The sequence below is a fragment of the Sinocyclocheilus grahami genome, unplaced genomic scaffold (assembly GCF_001515645.1).
Source record: "Sinocyclocheilus grahami isolate Dianchi unplaced genomic scaffold, SAMN03320097.WGS_v1.1 scaffold605.1, whole genome shotgun sequence".
Classification (NCBI taxonomy): domain Eukaryota; kingdom Metazoa; phylum Chordata; class Actinopteri; order Cypriniformes; family Cyprinidae; genus Sinocyclocheilus; species Sinocyclocheilus grahami.
Genome location: NW_015505784.1, coordinates 307823 through 329933, shown reverse-complemented (window position 1 = coordinate 329933; position 22111 = coordinate 307823). Strand labels below are relative to the sequence as shown.

At 39.9% G+C, this 22111-nt stretch overlaps 1 protein-coding gene and 1 pseudogene across 1 annotated transcript in view; both read right to left on the bottom strand.

The window, feature by feature from the left end:
• Positions 1-2402: 2402 nt before the first annotated feature.
• LOC107557497 (retinal guanylyl cyclase 2-like) lies at positions 2403-14221 on the bottom strand (annotated as a pseudogene).
• Positions 14222-19699: 5478 nt separating this feature from the next.
• The window catches only part of LOC107557503 (ras-like protein family member 11A-like), a 4492-nt gene continuing 2080 nt past the window's right edge, over positions 19700-22111 (bottom strand). Inside the window, exon 4 of the mRNA XM_016240933.1 lies at positions 19700-21213. Coding sequence (XP_016096419.1) covers positions 20743-21213 — 471 coding nt within the window. The 3' untranslated portion in view covers positions 19700-20742. The remainder of the gene's footprint in view (positions 21214-22111) is intronic.

Genomic DNA, 22111 nt, shown 5'->3' with positions numbered 1-22111 from the left:
TATATGTGTATATGTGTGTGTGTGTGTGTGTGTGTGTGTGTGTGTGTGTGTGTGTGTGTGTGTGTGTGTGTGTGTGTGTGTGTGTGTGAGTTTGGGCTCACAATATATAGCATCTTGCATATCAAAAATCAAAACTCTGAAAAACAGAAGCAGAGAAATTAATAGCATCCATAACTGAATATTAATGCCTAATCATCAAGAGTTTTAGTGTAAATGACGTTGAATTCATGATCTAACTTTCAACTAGCCTTTATAATTTGCTATCAAATCATGTCCAGTTACAATTATAAATTATAATAAAGAAATAATTATTAGAAAAGGCATGCAGCTTGCGACTCTGGGCTTTTTTACAACAACAAAAAACACGTGCATATGCATTGTAGATAATACAAGCTACTCTCTGATAAACATTTCACACTGACTCTGACCCGCTAAGTCATTTTTGTGAAATAATTACTGTGTTCACTCATTTGCAACTAAGGTCATTCAATTGAAATGTGTTTTGGTGAAATTGATGAAAGGGTCCATTTTTAATGTTTGTTTAATTGGAAAGTTGGCATATCTGTTGCTGAGAGTTCAAGGTAGTTCAGAGTCTGAATATTATTAGAGTTTAACTTTCATAAGGTAAAGCTTTCATTAGTTTTCTTTTCCAGTGTGTACTTTGTGTCACTGATTTCCTCTACAGAGACACTGATGGCTTTAATGCTCCCTGACAGCATGACTGTTCTGTAATATCAAAATGTATTATTGAAAATCCGAATTACATAGAAAACAACAGCCAACCAAAGTTAACCCTTTTCAAAAGATTGACCACGTTTGAACACCTAGAGACAAGGCAGTTCAACTGAGAAGGAAAAGAAATAGCTCATAATTATAAAAAAAAATCACTGTATATCATTTGTATGTATTGGTGGGTGATCTTGCTGAGAGTTGATGAACAGGTTTTGAGAGAAGGTAATCTGGTTAGGGGTGATCTGGTGGCTCTGCTGTTTTATAGTCAGTACTAGATAATCCACATAGGGCATGATAATGTTGGTCGCCATCTGCTGCGTTTACTGACACAATAACAAGAGGGCACTGTTATACAGTATTTCAGTGCTTCAGAATTTCTATTGCATCTCAGAGAGAATGCCTTTAACTATGTCACAGTCACTTCAAGACTCATAACATACACATGAGCACTTTCACTATTAAACTGTAGCTTTTCCCTTTAAACAAACGACATGGTATTTTCAAATGCTACTTTTATTTTTTACAGTACATATGGGATTTCAGTAATTCATTCTTTTAACATGAATTAGGATTTGTCTACAAATATATATTACTACTGTTCTAAATTTTGGGTTAGTAAGATTTATTTAGCAAGTATGCATTAAATTGATCAAAAATTACATTAAAGACTTACATTGTTACAGAAGATTTCTGTTTCAAATAAAAGCTGTTCTTTTGGACTTTTTATTTATCAAGGAATACTGGAAAAAATGTATCATGGTTTCCACAAAAATCTTACTGACCCCATACTATATATAGACACATCATAGTTTACTGTCTTTACTAAAACTAATTCTGGTTCTACAAACACATAATATGTTCACACATTGCAAATATGCATTTTAATGCATATTTTGATATTCTTTGTCACCTGGGTTTTCATGGTAATCTTATTATGGATTATACTAATTGATCATGTATGAGGAAAACCAAAAGAAAAAAAAATCAACTAAAACTCCATGGTAAACCTGAACTCTAAATCTAAATGTATAAATCATCATATGCACCATATTAACACTGCATATTAATCCTGGTTGCACACAAGTGTAGGTTTCTAGTTTATCGCAATTTACTAGTTTCTTTAGTCACAGACAAGATTACTAAAAGGGATAATCTGCAAGTGAATGATACGTGTATGTGTTGAGTCTTTGAGCTGGACCTGATGCCCCTTGTGCTGAGTAATGGATTCCCAAAGGGTAAATTTAGCTCCTTGTGAGACATTGGTATTTCATAAAGGTGCTTCATGTGGAGAATAGAGATATGTGGCTTCTCAGACAGCTGTACATGTTTATGATGAGTGAGCTGGACCAACAAGGCTCCAAATGAGAAGCTTATGAGAAACTGAACTGCCATGTAGTTTCAGTATGGTTTGATAAATTGATAGCTTCTTCATTGTGAATCTTCTAATAAAAAGTCAGAATTTCTATAACAAAGAGATGTTCGTGTGCAGTAAACTGTGCACACAAGCTTGCCCATTCAGATGCTTTTAAAAGAAAAACAGGCTGAGAACAAGCCAGAACAAGGGTTTGGTACTCTTTTAGCTTGTTCTCTGTTTCTCCACATTCCATTTCATTCTGTGTGCAGGTGTGGGACCAAAAAGGCAAAGGTTAAAGGTCATCAGTGATGGTGGATCATGACATTGCCCTCATCGGATAGGTGAGCTGAGCCACCTGATGCACAGTGGAGATCTTCCTCACTGCCTTCTTAAACATCACCTTTGTGTCTGTAAGACAGAAAAACAAAGAAGGAACATCAGCCTCAGTTTGTCTAATACATCAACATATGACATCACACGTTTTTCACTTGTCTGTCAAATACTTTTACAAAAAAACTACAGAAAGTAGAAAGTATTTTTAGGAATACATTAATACCAACTTCATTCAACTGTTATATATAATTTGTTTAGGATAAAAAAAAACATTTACATTGTCACTTGGAAAAGCAAAACTTGTGAAAAAATAAATATATATATATATATATATATATACACACACTTCAATTCAAAAGTTTACACCCCTGGCTCTTAATGCATCGTGTTTCCTTCTGAAGCATCAGTGAGCACTTTTTGAACTTTTGCCATCTGGTCGGCGTTACAGAGCACCGAATACCAGGACAGCCAGGCACAAGAACAGTTTCTTTCCCCAGGCAATCTACCTCATGAACAGTTAATGTTCTCCCATTGTGCAATTAAAGTACAGTATGTGCAATAACCTTATAATTATATATCACCCTAAACCCTAGTACATCCCTACAACTTATTTTATTTTATTCTATTCCTATTCCATCTATAGCACACCTGTACATACAATTTATTCTTTTTTTGTGGTTTATATTTATGCATGTGTATTTTATTCACATCTCACTTTTATTATCTGTGTGTTGTTGTTGTCTCCGTGTACTGGAAGCTTGTGACACTATAACAAATTCCTTGTATGTGCAAACATACTTGGCAATAAAGCTCTTTCTGATTCTGAGTCTGATTCATTTGAACCTTTTGTAATAGTAGCGTATGAGTCCCTCAGTTGTCCTCAGTGTGAAAAGATGGATCTCAAAATCATACAGTCAGTATTGGAAAGGGTTCAAATGTGCAAAAGATGCTGGAAAATAACATGGATTTGTATGATCCCTCTTATTTTGGTAAAATAAATAACATTATGCAGATACTGTAAAATATATGTGTGTGTGTGTGTGTGTGTGTGTATATATATAGTTTGTTTTGGTCTATGTTAAGACATGACATGTGAAACACTGAGAACAAACAAGACATTCAGAGCATGACAGAACACACAAACAGAAACATAACAGCATGCCAAACATAGATGACGGTCCATTTTGAAAAGCTGGCTATCCATTTATGAGGAGTGCCATCCAATCTGAAAGGAGAGAGCTTTTATAACCACTATCTTAAGCAAGTCACACATTTTCAAGACCAAAAATATCTGAGGTTGTACAAAGTTACCATAAATTATGACATCATCAAATCATGCACACACATATTTTGTTTTAAGGGTTACTTTGGTAAACAGTCTATTACATTAACGTAAACTTTACAGTAAAAAACTTCATGTACAAATGTATAAACTGACAATTGCAGAAATGACCACAACAGGAATAAAAAATAAAATGTCTAGAAAGATAAAACAGTAGGATAATGTAGTATCACCTGGGAAACATTACTTGAAAGTAGAAGAACTGAGTCTTGTTTATGGTTGGAGAATGAGACCCAACCAAAATGGGAAAAAATTGGAAACAGCTTCCCACACTGACTCTTCCTGCCGTCCTCCCCACCTCCCTCGACTCTTTGTGCCACACTGAGTAATGTTATACATTCTCAATGCATAACATTACCTCGGTTTTTCTTCTTTGCAAGCTGTGCTTCTGCTTTACGCTTCTTGTATGTGGCTATCTCCTCCATCTGCAAGCCATGAGCCATTTGCCTGAAAAATACATTGGAGAAGATAAACACAAGACACACACACACTGCAGGACACAGGTCACACTGCGGAAAGGCCTCCCCTTGCCCTGACTTGAGAACGGGTGGCACAGGGAGCGGTTTGGTGAAGCCATCTCTCCCGGTGAGCCAGTAGGTTTCTTCTATACCTTTGCCCTGTGGAGCAGAGAGGATGAGAGGACAGAGCAAATAGCGTTCTTTCTAGTCTATCTAAACCCATGAACTTAATTATTCAAGAATTATTTTGCATTGTTGATCTTACCACTCATTGGATATTTTACCTACTCATTGGTAAGTAAAATAGCTTAATTTGGAAAATAAGTAGTAAGAGTATATTTTACTGCATTTGGAGGCAAACCTTACTATCACTATTAGTTACTGGCACATTTTACCTCCAAATGTTTCACACATTATACCCTACAGCTGCCGTTTTGGGAAAAATACATAACTGAATTGATGTATGATCTTTAACTACATTATTTACATGCTTTTACCACCACTGCACCAACATATACAGCACAGCAAATAATGCTCCATAATATACACTACCATTCAAAAGTTTTGGGTTGGTAAGATTTTTAAACATTTTTTTGCCTCTTATACTCACTAAGGCCACATTTATTTGATTAAGAGTTCAGTAAAAACAGTAATATTGTGAAATATTAATACAATTTAAAATAACTGTTTTCTATTTGAATATATTTTAAAAAGTCATTTATTCTTGTGATGACAAAGATCAATGAATTTTCAGCAGCCTTTGCTCCAGTCTTCAGTGTCACATGATCCTTTAAAGGAGACACAGTATGCCCCTTTTTACAATATGTAATATAAGTCTCAGGTGTCCACAGAATGTGTCTGTGAAGTGTCAGCTCAAAATACCACACAGATCATTTATTATATTATTTTGAAAATTACTATTTTGAGTGGAAGCAGAAACACGCTGTTTTTCGTGCCTGTCTCTTTAAATGCAAATGAGCTGCTGCTCTACGCCCCCTTTTCCAGAATAGAGCTGCCATAACAGCTCATACCTGCTAAAAACATCTGTTTTGGTTCTGATTATCATGTTTATAGCACTGAAATCATGCGTTTTAAACCATATTAGTTTAAACTTCAGTTTTCTGAGTGCACACATTCGAAGCACACATACAGAAAGCAGCTGTCACAGCATGTGAGTACTAAACTAAGTTCTCATTCACACACAAGTTTACGTTAAAAACACAGAAGTTACAAAAACAGTCGGTTATGTCTGTGAAGGTAAACAGCTGGGAAATAATTTTCATGTTTATTTTAGATCTAAATAGTGTTCTGTGCTCGTCTTTGAGCATGTTTTGTTCAAACACCGTTGTCGCTTGGGAAAACACAATAACGGCGTCATGGGTGGAAACTTGCAGATTAAAGGTACAATATGTAAGTTTTCGCCACTAGAGGTCGCATTTTCAAAACAATAACAAAGGCGAAGTTTGATGACACTATGAAGGAGGATGTTCACGGATGAGGTAATGAATAATTTTTTTTATTACCTGTACCTTCCATAGTTATTTAAACAGCGAATAAATTATACAGAGAATGCAAGCAAAGAACATTTACACTGTCAAAGAACATTATGACTGACTTAACTCTAGCGCGAGTTTAAGCACTCTCAAAAAACTCCCCTTATAATCCATAAAGCTGTCTATACACGGTTTTATTAATTAATAATAATTTAATTTATGCATTTAGCAGACACTTTTATCCAACGGGAATCGTTTTATGGGAATCGAATCCACGGTCTTTTGCGCTGCTAACGCAATGCGCTACCCCTGAGCCACAGGAACTTGGTGTATGAATCTCTTACATCATACCTACATCTGCGCTGTGTTGTTTATGATGAGAGAATTCGCGTGAGAGCTGAATTCAGTCAGCGAGCACCGTGCACTGAACAAAAACTCATCTGAACGCCTCTGATTGGCCATTGCATTCATAAGCTCAACAGACTCGTGTGTGATTGGTTGTAATGCGCAACACTGTAAAAACGCATAAAAAATCATGGCGCAACACTGAGCAGATCTAAATTTAATGCCGCGGTCAACACTTTTCATTTAATATGCATTTTATTCGCGACAGCCGTAATGGATTTAGTTTAAAGGCACAATATGTACTATGTTTTTATTAAAATATCCAAAAACCACTAGAACAGTGTTATATATTTTGCTGACTTGTGTACTTACATTATCCCAAATGTTTCGAAGAATGTTTAAATCCAGAGAAATAAGCAATTTTAACTAGTGACACGGACCGTGTCTATAGTGTCATTGTGTCACCTGCCAATGACGTCATAACCCCTCGATTTCCGGTTTTGTTTTGTGGAAAACATGGAAACACCAAAGACGCTTTAATATGTTGTGCGTTTTATTAGACCGGTGACGACTGCACAGAGTAGCATTATAACAGAACTTTCAAATGTATCAAGTATGATAAAACAGCGCTGTTTTACTCCACATACGCACGACCGGAAGGAGCAGAAGCGGTCGACTGTGGCATAATAAAAGCTCCACTGCTTTCGAGCCGTGTGTCGTGCTCGTTCAGCGGCCTCGTTTCGCTTCGACGGCTTTCAGCCTCACCCTGCTTCATTCTACTACGTTAATAAATCATTAGCTCATCCATGAACATGATTTCTGCCCGAGTCCCGTCGGATTGCATCGGCTGTGGGGATGAAGACGACAACTCCCATGATTCCTCACTCAGTCACGGCGTCATTAAACTACGCCTTTGTTTCCTTTGAATACGTGCCCTTTAGCGGCGAAAACTTACATATTGTGCCTTTAACTGTACAGCAGCAGTTGTGTCTGTGTGTTGCCATATTTTCTACAAGCGGAAACAAAGCATATGTGGATATTATGTCGTTGATCGTTGACAATGACCAGGGACGAGTCAGTATTTAAAATTGGAATTTCTCTGGATTTACAAATCCTTGGGAACTTTTGGAATAACAAATACACAACTGCATAAAATATATAACACTGTGCAAGTAGTTTTTGGATATTTTATTATGAAAATCTTACATATTGTACCTTTAAGGGGCAGTGATATTATAATAAGATCCCTTTGCCACATCACTAGGGGAGCGAAATCAGACACGCTCGTTTTTTCCGACGCTTGCAGAAAAAGGCTTACCAAAACAAAGTTACTGGGTTAATCTTTTTCACATTTCCTTGGTTGGTAGATGCACTGGGGACCTGATTATTGCACTTAAAACCTGGAAAAGTCATATTTTCATGATATGTCACCTTTAAAATCATTCTAATATGACGAACAGCTGCACTGCTTTTTGTGGAAATTGTGATTCATTTTTTCAGGATTCTTTGATCAACAGAAAGTTCAAATGAACAAAATTTATGACATTGTAAATGTCTTTCCTGTCATTTTTTGTCATTTAATGTGTCCTCTCTGTATAAAAGTATTAATTCTTAAAAAAAATCTTACTGACCCCAAAGTTTTGAACAGTAGTGTAAACAAGAAGTTGTGATTTAAATCTACAGAAGAACTCAGATGAGCTCACCTTGAGTTCTGTTCTGGCTCTCAGCTCTACTTTGTACCCCAACTTCAGGTCCATCAGGATTTTTACTGTACTGGAATGGACATGGATTCTGTACGCTGCAAACATACAAAGTTTAAGTGTCTTTTTTTTTTCTTTTATATATTAGCCTTGTCAACTGTTCAATTAATGACAGTCACTGAATTTCATTGATTACAGATGTTAATCATTTTTATCACTGTTATTTAACGAGACATACATCTTTACATACTGATCTTTGAAATACAGAAACAGAGATGTTTATGGTGAAACTAACTAAGTGTTAAATGATTAAGCAATCCTGTGGACTCCATTCTAGAAGCAGTGGTGACCGTGTCCCCAAACAGGCAGTACCGTGGCATGGTCAAACCCACCACACCAGCCACACAGGGACCTAATAAGAAAGAAAGCATTTACATTTTTTTATTTAATCTTAAACTAAATGGGATGGATCAGCCTGACCTGTGTGAAGTCCGGACTTAAGGGGCGGTCAGGGACATCAGGCATGTGTCTAATTTTGAAGGTGCCAACAGCACTCAGAATGTCTAGGGCCATGTTTGCAATCTCGACTGAATGTTGGTTCCCATTGGGCACAGGCACACCTGAAGCCACCATGTAAGCTTCTCCTATGGTTTCCACCTGTAGACAATGAAGACAAGAGACATTCATTAGTAAACTGAAAGTTTCTGATCATTAGAATTAAAGGGCACCAATTATGCAAAATGTACTTTTACATGTTGTTTAAACATAAATGTGTGTTGGCAGTGTGTACACAACCATCCTATAATGATAAAAATCCACCCACTCCTTTTTTTAATCCCCATAAATCATAAGCAGTGTCTCAGAACAAGCCATTTTCAGAATCTGTAAAAAGTGACGTCACATTTAACAGGCCCCGCCCACGACTGTTGACGGACACTGCCATATTAGAAATGTCTTCTTATTAAACCTATAGAAGTTATTCAGTCCAGAATAGTGAGTGATTTTCTGTTTTTAGATGTAATATAAACATGCGATTTCTTTCCCTGCTGTTTACCGTCACAGACATAACCGACTGTGTTAACAGTTTAAGCGCAATAAGACATGAAAGTGAACTTAGTTTAATGCTCACATGCCGTGTGACAGCTGCTTTCTGTGCACGTGCTTCAGATGTGTGCGCTTAGTAAACCGTACATCAGATGTTAAACTGATATTGTCATGGAAACACCTGCCTCACCAGCCGAATCAGCCCCCTACACCTGCTCACAATCACCTGATTACTGATCACGGACACCTGCACCCACTTACCACACCACTCAAATACTCACTCACCTCATTCACTCATCGACTGGTCTCAAGGTTGCAAGCTATTCTGTCCTGGTTCCTCGACTTCCACTCTGCCTGTTCCCCTCGGAACCCTCAGTTCTCGGCCGCAGGACAAGTGTGCCGACCCAGATAAGACTGTGTTTTGCTTCCCTTACTGCCTATGTTGAACTCTTTTCCATTGGAACCCTCTCTTACATTCCTGTAAATAAACCTTCTGTTTAACGTTCTCCTGCCTGTCTGCCTCTTTGTCCCGGTTGTGACAGAAGACCAGTCCATCAAAACAAAACGGATTACAACACGGACTATGGATCCTCAGAGCATCTCCTCACCGGAACCCTCACCCAGTCTGACTTTCACCAGCCCTCTCCCCGCCTGTCCCATGGCCCGGCCAGCCAGCTTCTCGGGTGAGGCAGCCCTCTGCAGTGGGTTCCTGCTGCAATGCTCCCTCTATCTGGAGATGCAACCGCACCTGTTTGTGAGAAGGCGGTTCGCATCTCCCAGCACCTAACCGTGTGCCCTATGGAAGCGATACCCACTGCCGCTGCCTCGCCCGGCCTCTCCACTCCAGCACCAGAGCCCATGATCACGGACAGCTACCACCTGTCGTCCTCAGAGCGATCTCGGAGACTCACCCATGACCTATGTCTCTACTGTGGGTCCCAGGGGCACCAGCTCTGCGCCTGCCCCCTTCGTCCACCACGCCCAGCGGTGAGTACTATCCAGATCACTCCTGATGTATCAGGCATTCCTCATATCAATGCTCTTCTAATTTATCACCACCAATCCTTTCCAGTCAAAATCCTCGTGGACTCCGGAGCGTCGGGGAACTTCATCTCCTCCCGTAGTCTCGCCGGATGGCAAATTCCCCGCTGCAAAAACTCCACAACTTACCAGATTACCACTGTCCAGGGAAAGCCGCTGGGCAAAGGGCTGGTGTGGCACATTTGACTAGACCGCTCGCCGACCGGAAGGATCTCCCAGTCTGTTCCACCTCAGTGGAAAGCCCGGATTCCGCGCCTATCACTCCTCCTCCTCCAGAATATCAGGCGTTCCAGGACGTGTTCAGAAAGCTCGCTGCCACTCACCTGCCACCTCACCGGCCATGGGACTGTGCCATTCACCTGCTGCCTGGGGCCCAATTACCCAAAGGACGTGTCTATCCCCTGTCGATCCCGGAGAGAGCCGCCATGGAGGAGTACGTGCAGGAAGCCTTACACCAGGGGTTCATCCATCCATCCACCTCACCCGCAGCGTCGAGCTTCTTCTTCGTGGCCAAGAAAGTCGGGGCCTAAGACCCTGCATCGATTACCGGGCCCTAAATGACCAAACGGTGAAGTTCGCCTATCCCCTTCCTCTGGTCCCGGCAGCCTTGGAGGAACTCAGCGGAGCCCGTGTGTTCAGCAAGCTAGATCTCAGGAGCGCATACAACCTCATCCGCATTCGCCGGGGTGACGAATGGAAGACCGCCTTTGTCACGCCCACCGGGCACTACGAATACCGGGTCATGCCATATGGGCTTTCCAACTCACCTTCCATTTTCCAGAACTTCATGAACGAGATCTTCCGAGACATGCTCAATCGGTTTGTCCTCATCTACATCGACGACATTCTCATTTACTCACCCACGCTCGAAGCCCACCGTCACCATGTCACCTCTCTCCTCCGACGGAAGGCCAAACTCCTCACTTGGACCCCAGAGGCCCACCAGGCTTTCAGCCAGCTCAAGGCCGCCTTCTGTACGGCCCCGGCCCTGTCACACCCATACCCCAATCTCCGCTTCCTGGTCGAGGTAGACGCCGCTACCCTGGGAGTGGGCGCCGTCTTATCACAGTGGCGAGGTGAACCCCCCGTGCTCCATCCATGTGCATACTTTTCACGGAAGTTATCCCCGGCGGAGCAAAACTACGACGTGAGAAACCGGGAGCTACTAGCCATCAAGCTCGCCCTGGAGGAGTGGCGGCACTGGTTGGAGGGTGCCAAGCACCCATTTGAGGTAATCACCGACCATAAAAACTTGCAATACCTCCGAGAGGCCAAACGTCTGAACCCTAGGCAGGCCCGCTGGGCGCTGTTCTTTACCCGCTTCCTCTTCGTGGTCACTTACCGTCCCGGGACGAAGAATGTCCACGCGGACGCACTTTCCCGCCTACACCAACCGGATCCGACCCCCGAAGAACCCAAGCCCATCCTGCCGCCTGCCGTCTTCATGTCTCCCATTCAGTGGGCTCTCACAAGTTCGCCTATCCCCTTCCTCTGGTCCCGGCAGCCTTGGAGGAACTCCGGGGAGCCCGTGTGTTCAGCAAGCTAGATCTCAGGAGCGCATACAACCTCATCCGCATTCGCCGGGGTGACAAATGGAAGACCGCCTTTGTCACGCCCACCGGGCACTACGAATACCGGGTCATGCCATATGGGCTTTCCAACTCACCTTCCATTTTCCAGAACTTTATGAACGAGATCTTCCGAGACATGCTCAACCGGTTTGTCCTCATCTACATCGACGACATTCTCATTTACTCACCCACGCTCGAAGCACACCGTCACCATGTCACCCAAGTTCTCCAGCGCCTCCGCCAACACCACCTGTTCCTCAAGACCGAGAAGTGTGAGTTCCATCAGTCCACGGTTCACTTCCTAGGATACATCGTCACCACGGCCGGAGTACAAATGGACCAGAGGAAGGTGGAAGCCGTCCAGAACTGGCCCCAACCCGGTACCATCAAGGAGATGCAGAGGTTCTTAGGGTTCGCAAACTTCTACTGCCGCTTCATCGCCCACTTCAGCCAGATGGCGGCGCCCCTTACCGCTCTCCTCCGACGGAAAGCCAAACTCCTCACTTGGACCCCAGAGGCCCACCAAGCTTTCAGCCAGCTCAAGGCCGCCTTCTGTACGGCCCCGGCCCTGTCACACCCAGACCCCAATCTCTGCTTCCTGGTCGAGGTAGACGCCACGACCCTGGGAGTGGGTGCCGTCCTATCACAGTGGCGAGGTGAACCCCCCGTGCTCCATCCATGTGCGTACTTGTCGCGGAAGTTATCCCCGGGGGAGCAGAACTACGACATGGGAAACCGGGAGTTACTAGCCATCAAGCTCGCCCTGGAGGAGTGGCGGCACTGGTTGGAGGGTGCCAAGCACCCATTTGAGGTCATCACCGACCATAAAAACTTGCAATACCTTCGAGAGGCCAAACGTCTGCACCCTAGGCAGGCCCGCTGGGCGCTGTTCTTTATCCACTTCCTCTTCGTGGTCACTTACCGGGGGGGGTAATGTCACGGAAACCCCTGCCTCACCAGCCGAATCAGCCTCCTACACCCGCTCACAATCACCTGATTACTGATCACGGACACCTGCACCCACTTACTACACCACTCAAATGCTCACCTCATTCACTCATCGACTGGTCTCAAGGTTGCAACCTATTCTGTCCTGGTTCCTCGACTTCCACTCTGCCTGTTCCCCTCGGAACCCTCAGTTCTCAGCCGCAGGACCGGTGTGCCGACCCAGATAAGACTGTGTTTTGCTTCCCTTACTGCCTATGTTGAACTCTTTTCCGTTGGAAGCCTCTCTTACGTTCCTGTAAATAAACCTTCTGTTTAACGTTCTCCTGCCTGTCTGCCTCTTTGTCCCGGTTGTGACAGATATGGCTTTAAAACGTATGATTTCAAAGCGATAGACATGATAATCAAAAGCAAACAGATGTTTGTTTTGGCAGAGTATCTGAGGTACGAGCTGTAAAGGCACAGACCTATTCTGGAAAAGTGGGTGGGGATCAGCTGCTCATTTGAATGCACGAAAAACAGCATTTTTGTACTTCTACTCAAAACATACATTTTCAAAATGATATATTAAATGATCTGTGGGGTATTTTATTGAAAATTCACAGACACATTCTGGGGACACCTGAGACTTATATTACATCTTGTAAAAAGGGGTATAATAGGTCCTCTTTAAATTAGAGAAATCACTGTGGAAGCCAACACATTGGCTTATACAACGAATACAAACAATAAAACAAAGTTCTTCAATAAATGTTACCATAATTTTTGTAGTGTTACCTTCTAGACGTCATGATTGCCGATTACAGCATCAAATGTTGTGTAAAGGTCATTGAGGAGGTCAACCACCTCAATGGGCTCGCTGTTGGCTGAGATTGTGGTGAAGCCAACAATATCACTGAAATAAAGACGGACACTGTCAAAATACTCCGGTTCGACTGTAGTGCCCAGCTTCAGAGCCTCTGCCACTGACCTAGAGATGATGAACAAAAACAAAAGACACTTGTTTTTTGTACACATGTATACATCATTTTCAAGTTTTCATATTTAGGATAACTTGATTTAATTTGATAAACTGGAATTATATATATATAAAAAAAACTTTACTTATAAAGGTCATTGAGGAGGTCAACCACCTCAATGGGCTCGCTGTTGGCTGAGATTGTGGTGAAGCCAACAATATCACTGAAATAAAGACGGACACTGTCAAAATACTCCGGTTCGACTGTAGTGCCCAGCTTCAGAGCCTCTGCCACTGACCTAGAGATGATGAACAAAAACAAAAGACACTTGTTTTTTGTACACATGTATACATCATTTTCAAGTTTTCATATTTAGGATAACTTGATTTAATTTGATAAACTGGAATTAAATATATAAAAAAAAAAACTTTACTTATATGAGTGAATGAAAGTGGTTCCATATTTATTTCTCTAAATATCACATCAGTGCATAGTGTGGTGGTAAAATCATTATACTGTGACTGTGTATCTGTCACTTACGGGGCCAACATTTGTTTGAGGAGTTTCTCAGTCTTTTGTTTCTCTATTTCCGGCTCCTCTGTCCTTTCCCTGATCTACGCAGCTTACACAGAATACCATACGCTGTTTACGTCCAGCAGTTATTCTCCAAAATGGCACCAGGGTGATGCGGAGGAGACGAATTGTTGAATAAAGTCCTTAATTTCTTCTTTCTCTTGCGCACAAAAAGTATTCTCGTAGCTTCGTATAATTGCGGATGAATGATGTCACATGGATTATTTTACAGATCTCCTTGATACGTATCTGAACAGTACTTTGTTACTATGGCAAACACCCCACAGTCGTGGAAGAAGCCGAGAAAGGGGTTAACGTTCTCATGCCTCATATCTTTCATCTGGAATATGAAGAGCAATCGTTTCATTGATTGTATGATCAAATGAAGGAAATAATCAACAACAGCAAACAAAGAACATTCAAACAGAATGAGCACTACACCTACATTTATATGTAAAAATCAATGGCAAAACCAACCAGTTCAAACACATCACTGGTATGAGGAGTGATGTTCTGGAAACAGTAACATTGTAAAATATGATTACAATTTAAAATAACTTTTCTATTTGAATATATTTTAAAATGTAATTAATTCCTGTGATGGCAAAGCTGAACTTATAGCAGCCATTGTACCACTCTTCAGTGTCACATGATCATTCTAATATGATTTGCTGCTCAAGAAACATTTCTTATTATTATAAGTGTTTAAAACAGTTGTGCTGCTTAATATTTTTGTGGAAATTTTAATAGTTATGTAATAATGTAAAAGTCTTTACTGTCACTTTTGATCAATTCACTGCATCCTTGCTGAATAAAATTATTCATTTCCTAATTACTAATTAGAATTATTTTTGAACGATAGTCTAGTTTACACTGTTGTTCATCAAGGTGGTTCAAGCCCATTGATATGTAAATGTGGGATACATTTGAAGATTTCTAAACATGACAACTCGTATTTGTAGCTTCATTTGGAGTGGACTGTGGAGGGATTTTTTGTGAATTGTTAAATCTATAGTTTATTTTGAACTAATTTACTTTAAAGTAGAAAAGAATATTCTATTTTTCATAATATGAGCCTTTAATATTCGAGCCTTTGGCCATTTTCCTATTGAGTGTTTTTCTTTTACCTCATAAATGGCAACATTAGTATTTTCGTAGGTGGCTGGCGACTGAATGGACAATGGAGACTTGAGGCTTCGCTCTGAAATGCTCATTCTCGAGTCACTGGCCTTGTTGTCATCCAAGCTCAGCTTCTGTTTTTCAGATACAAGTATGAATAATTAGAGTATGGGAATGTTTGGGTGCACATGTGCTTGTGTTACTGACCTTATTGCTCAGGGATGGGTTGATGAATGTGAATCATCATCATCATTTAAAGTCAGTAAAATCTTGTTTGGACCTCGCACCATTCGGATCTTACTAATTTTACGCCTATACAAAACATTACAAATATTTAAAGAAACTTTTAGACAGAGTCTACACACTCTGAGCAACATTAAATGTTACAATAAATTCAGGTTATACAGTGGGTACGGAAAGTATTCAGACCCCCTTAAATTTTTCACTCTTTGTAGCCATTTGCTAAAATCATTTAAGTAATTTTTTTTTCCTCATTAATGTACACACAGCCCCCCATATTGACAGAAAAACACAGAATTGTTGACATTTTTGCAGATTTATTAAAAAAGAAAAACTGAAAATTCAAGTTATTTTGATTCAGAATATTTATAGACCTAAATGCCTTCCAGAATAACCAATAAAACCAATGTAACTATTTATACTATAGATTAATAAGGAATTGAAACTTTCTCAGTCATTCCAGACTTAGATTGTAGACTGGTTATGATGGGGCTTATGTAATACTTTGATGCCACATATAGTCTAGAAGGAAAACAAAAGGGGTTTAATAATTTGCTATATGAATCTTTTCTGTTGAAGTAACCAGGAAACGACTCTAAAACACTGCCCAGTGATCCAGTTTGTTTTTTTATGTGTGTGTGTTTATATAAATGTACATAAACACACATTTATAATAGCCTATAATGTATTTATATGTGAAATTGAAGAATATGTTTATAAGAAAGTATTTGTATATATTTGTGTCTGTATAGTTGCACAGTAGCTGGACTACTGAAGAAAAAATACATTTGAAGAAACTAGATCAGAATTACAAGTGTTTTTGTACATGTAAGTGAGGTGGGTTTTTATTAAAAAGTCGATAAGGTCTGCAAAGCAAAGAAGCAACTGTATCAAGACAAACAACAGATTTATTAACATACCAAATAAAAAAAGTGAAATGAAAGTGAGGTGACGTGTGGCCAAGTATGGTGTCCCATACTTGGAATTTGTGCTCTGCATTTATCCCTTCCAAGTGCACACAAAGAGCAGTGAGTAGTGAACAAACACACACACCCGAAGCAGTGTTTTTTTGTTTGTATGTTTGTTTGCTTTGCTTTTGCACCCGGGGAGCAGTTGGGGGGTCGGTGCCTTGCTCAAGGACACCTCAGTCATGGGTACTGAGGACGGAAGAGAGCACTGTTCATTCACTCCACCCACCTACAACTCCTGCCAGTACTGAGACTCGAACCCACACCTTCGGGTTACCAGTCCGACTCTCAACCATTAGGCCTCAGCCCTCAACTGTGAATTACAAAATACTTTTAAAGATTTTAGTTAATTGCTAATGTTTGCTAACTTAAAGACAAAACATCAAACATGAATGCACACAATGGTTGACAGAGAGCATTTCTGATATTAAACAAGGATTTATTATTATTATTATTGCTGCTGCTGCTGCTGCTTTTTAAGGCTGCCACAGAAACAATTATCATTTCATAGGATAGGGGTTATTTTAGTATAGGGTTATTTTATTGTGTGATATAAAAAATGAGCTGCACGGCTCAAAATCAAGGCTAGAAGGACACTTCACAGCAGGTGTGTCTACACCCTTTTTTTTTTTTTGAAGAGGCACAAGTCCTGGCTCAAATGGTGCCCAGCAAAATGAGGTGACAAAGATATGGGCTCAAGGAAAAAATGCAAATGATCGTGTGATCACAATGCATTCTCACTGGAAAAGAGCAGCTTTAACATTTTGATAAAAATCCTTTTGTGTTCTAAGGGAGAAAATTCAAACTAGTTTTGAACAACACGAGATCATGACAGTATTTTCAGGTTAAAGCAAAAGGTGTAACTGAGGATTGGACTGACCAAATGTAGACAAATGGTTTTGTGCCACCTCAGATTGAACTATGATCCCATCTAACCAAAATATGTTCTAAGAATGTTTTTTAGTGTTCCCATTACGTTATGAAAATACTTCACTTTTGAATGTTCTCTGAATGTTATGAAGCAAGTAGCACATTTAGAAAAATAACTGTTTCTTGAATGATTTATAACAATGTTTTTGTGCTAACACTCCGGGAACATTATTAAAGACCATATGACTCTAAATTAACATTGTATTAACCTTACTGGAAGAAAGTTTGTTCATAACTTTGCCAGAATATTAGTCAAAGTTCTGAGAATGTCTCTTATTAGCTGGTATGCCACTGCATCACAAGACAGCTGCTAAATACCAATAGACTCATGAGCACAAAACTGAACTGGCAGATCTCTGACCAAGTCTCTACGAACTCTGCCTTAAGTTTCAAGTTTCAAGACTGCTGGGCTGATATTTGGAGACTATTATTATTCAAAGCCAACATGCTGTGAAGCATAACCTATAACCTACCAAGTAATCCGGTCTGCATCCAGATGATTCAAGTTTGAACAAAGACAGCTGTTAAACTTTTTTGTGAATCTTGAGAGTACTGTGCAAAATCTGAAAGAGATTTTCACCTCTTTTATCCCTGAAAGAGCTGGACCATCAAGAAAATGCTAGACCTTAAATGTAAAAGGACAGAAACAGTTACATGGTGAACACAAAATATTTGAGAGACTAAACCACACATTACTAGGGTGAATCTTGAAGAGTAGTTGGTTTTATTTCCAAAACTGAACAAATATGAAAACAGATGTGAACGTACATCCCTGTATTCAAACTGCAATTAAACGATAGACGTGATTTGATGTGTTAATACCGCAGTCAGTCTTGACAGAGGTTCTGCTGACAGGAACTAGCAGGTCTCAAACCTCATTGACGTTCGTCACTCTGAAAGGATCAGTTGGAAGATTGTGACCTTCCTTCTCTGTCTTTTTTATTTTCATTAACAGCTCTCCTTCTTTCTCTCCCTCTAGCTTCCTGCCTCATTGCCTTTTTACTTTTCTCTTTCTGTTTTCCTCCCTATTTCCACCCCCAGTCCTCCTTTGGGAATGGTCTTGGTCATGCTTCCTGTGGCCGTGATAACGTAATGAGCTCAGATGGGGAAAAGAATGTCTCTCACCATTTCACGTCACAGCTGTTTCTCCTAATAACACTCTGCTGAGAATTCAGACTTCCTTTACCAGCTTTCCCAAATGAACCATAATTAGGACAAACACCAGCTCGTACTCCTCATGAGTCAGAGGACAACATAAGCCCTGTCTTTCTCAGTTTTTGCAGGCCATAGTAGCAACAGGAAGCCATTCATAATGGGAATGTCAGAGAGATGGTTTATTAAATCTGTTTTACGCAAACTAATTCAGGTTTGTGGTCTAATCCATCACCAGATCCCTCCGATTTTTGTAATTGTAGGCCTACTTAAATGTTATGGTCAGGCCAGGTAACATGCATTTTGAATGTCTTACAATGGTGTTACAAACATTAACACTTTGGTTTTTTTCTCCACTCATGCTTTACGTTTATTACATGACTACTTACTAAACAAATAACAAAATATGTGGACATTAAATTTATTTCAGTTTAAATATTTTATAATTTTACCTGCATACACTCTTAAAAATAAAGGTGCTTCACGATGCCATAGAAGAACCTTTTTGTCTAAATGGTTCCATAAAGAACCTTTAACATCTGAAGAACCTTTCTGTTTCACAAAAGGTTCTTTGTGGCGAAAGAAGGTTCTTCAGATTACAAAAAGGTAAGAAAGAGATGATTCATTAAAGAACCTTTGACTGAATGGTTCTTTGTGGAACCAAAAATGGTTCTTCTATGGCATCGCTTTGAAGAACCTTTTGAAGCACCTTTATTTTTAAGAGTGTATTTACCTGTATACCTGTTCCTTGAAGACAAAACAAACAGTCTATTACAAGGCACAAAACAATCAACCATCACTGTCACTACAACCGATAAGTAAGGTGCATGATTGCGCAAAGTTGCGTTTCTATGAAACAAGAGAAAGTGCGAGTCTGCGGAGTGGTACAAGAGAAATAAACAAAAAAAAAGAATAATATTTTTGTCATGGACAAAAAAGAATATTAGGAAATAACTTATCGCTGAATGGCGCGACTGGACTGACCAATAAAAACGGAGTATTATAGGAACAGCCTACATCTGTTATGTTTATGTGGATATTTTCTCTCCAGTCACAGTGTATGTCAGTATAATTATTTTACTGTTATTTAAACTAGTTCCATTTTACAGTGCAAATGTGAGACTTACAATACAATGTTTATACTAACATTTAAGTTCTTTTAAAACATTCCTTGATCAGAAATACTTTTGAATATACTATTATTGTGGAACATTTAGTTCTCAGAGATACCCACAGCTGAATTAGATATGCACATTTAATCTGGTAATGGTTAAGCGGACTTGAAACACTGCCAATCAACCAACGAGTTCTCTAGTTTGCAGCGATTTGAGAATAATATGAGAACACTTCCATTGAAATTAAGATTTTGACTCAAGAAAGCATTTGAAAATATTGCTGATTTATGTAAAACAAGAGGGAGACAAAGAGAGAGAGAGCCTGACGGCTTGTTGAGAAAGAAATCAAATCACCACAGCATATACGTTTATTTTACCATTCCTTTACTTTGTCATAGTATAAGGAAATGGACATGGTGTCACTTTCCGTGAGCAGAGAATTCAAGGTGAGTCACATTATGAATCTGCTTTTCAGTAGGCCATTGGTGAAGAGAAGAAAATGGTATATTAGAGGTCAAAGGTTAGAGATAAATTACTCTAACTGGGTGCATGACCAATATTTAGTCCAGGAATCTCCAGACCTGCTTCAGAGGAATGCTGTTTCATCTGTGCTGCAAGATAAACAAACGTCCATTTGAGTGGGCGAATGGGGCATCTGGAAGAAACAAGCGAAGGAGACCCTCTACGAACCTCCATACTACACTCAAATACTTGACACAGTGTAAGTAGGTCAAAGGTCATGGGAACCACCAGTCAACAACCTCTTCCTCCCATGATTATAAACAACATAGCTGGATTATCTCTCTCACTGTCAGGAAAATTTGGGATAATCCTAGAATAACATTTTGTAAAACTGCCCCAGTCACATGAGAATCTTAGGAATAGACTGCAGTAATCTTATGTGTGCAATAAATGGCCCTTCAATATGTTTGTTTTATTTTGCTACTTTCAATATACGTAATAAATGGCATGGTCAAAAATCATCTTTTTATCCTCGCTTCACAATAAAAGAGGAAATTATTTGACAATCCTCATTTATAAATGAAAGAAATTCATTATTAAACAAATGAATTTGAGAAATTAATTATGACCCTGAAAAACCAGGAAACATTTGCATAATAGCAGCTAAAAAATTAAACAAAAACCATTAGAAGTTCAGTGCCAGGAGTCCCATGTTGCAGTTCATCCAGAGTGCAGTGATCTCACTGGTCATCTTCTATGAGTTTCAATGTTTTGCCTTGTGTTTCACAATCACTTACGCAACAGCAATTTGTTAACACTTTCTGAATCCTATACAGTCACATTCGTCAATCATATCATCATTGTCATCATAGTGCAGTTGCTGACTTGACCTTGGATGACAACACTTGCTGGAACCTTCTCTTCAGCTCTTGCATGTTCGGGCTCTTTGGCCTGGCAAGGTGTAGTCCACCTTTTCTCTTCTCCCCATTTCCTCCTCCCAGCGCTCGGCTTACCTCTTGACATAAGAACAGAAAAGCAGCCTGGACGCTCTCATGGTTTTCCCTGGCTGAAGCCTCAAAGTAGGGCCCTCCCAATTCATCAGCTAGCGCCTTACCCTTGTGATCCGGGACCTGCCGGGCGCGCAGCAGGTCGTTCTTGTTTCCCACGATGATAACAGGGATGTTGCCGCTGGGATGGATTCGCCGCACATGTTGGTAGAGAGGCTGGATGGTATGGTAGCTGTTGAGGTCAGTGATGGAGAAGACGAGCACATAACCATCTGCCCAGTAAATGGAGCGGTTGATCTGCTCTTGACAGTAAAGACCCTCTATGTCATCCTGGAATGAGAAAACTATTGTTTTTATTCCAATTTTATATAACAATGTTTATGAAATCTACTAGCAATTTCTGGGTGAAAATTGATTCTACACCAAATTCTGTAAGAAATATGCTGATTTGGTAAACAACAAACATTTTATTATCAATGTTGAAAACCGTTGTTGCTGCTTAATATTTTGTGGAACTGTGATAAAAAAAATTCAAGATTCTTTGACAAATAGGAAGTTCAAATGAACAGCATTTATTTGAAATTGAAATATTTTGTAAAATGTCTGTACTGTCACTTTTGATCAGTTGAATGCGTCCTTGCTGAGTAAAAGTATTTATTTTTGAATAATAGTGTATCAATGTATCCACAAAAATTTTAAGTAGCAAAAACTGTCTTCAACGCTGATAATAATAACAAGAAATGTTTGAAATGTTTCTTGAGCACCAAATAATTTCTGAGCACCAACAATCTCTGAAGGATGAGTAATGGCTGCTAAAAATTCAGCTTTGCCAACACAGGAATAATTTACATTTTAAAATATAGTAAAATAGAAGACTGTTATTTTAAATTGTAATAATATTTCACAATATTACTGTATTATTTAACCAAATAAATCCAGCCTTGGTGAGCATAAGAGTCTTGATGTTAAAGGGGTCATATGATGCGATTTCAATTTTTCCTTTCTCTTTGGAGCGTTACAAGCTCTTGGTGCATAAAGAAGATCTGTAAAGTTGCTAAGACTAAAGTCTCAAATCCCGAGAGATATTCTTTATAAAAGTTAAGAGTCAACCACGCCTACCTAAAACGGCTCGTTCTAACACGCCCCCACATGTCTACGTCACGATGTGGGAAGATTTGCATAACGCCGCCCAAATGTTCACGCAAAGAAAGAAGGCGTAACTTTTATA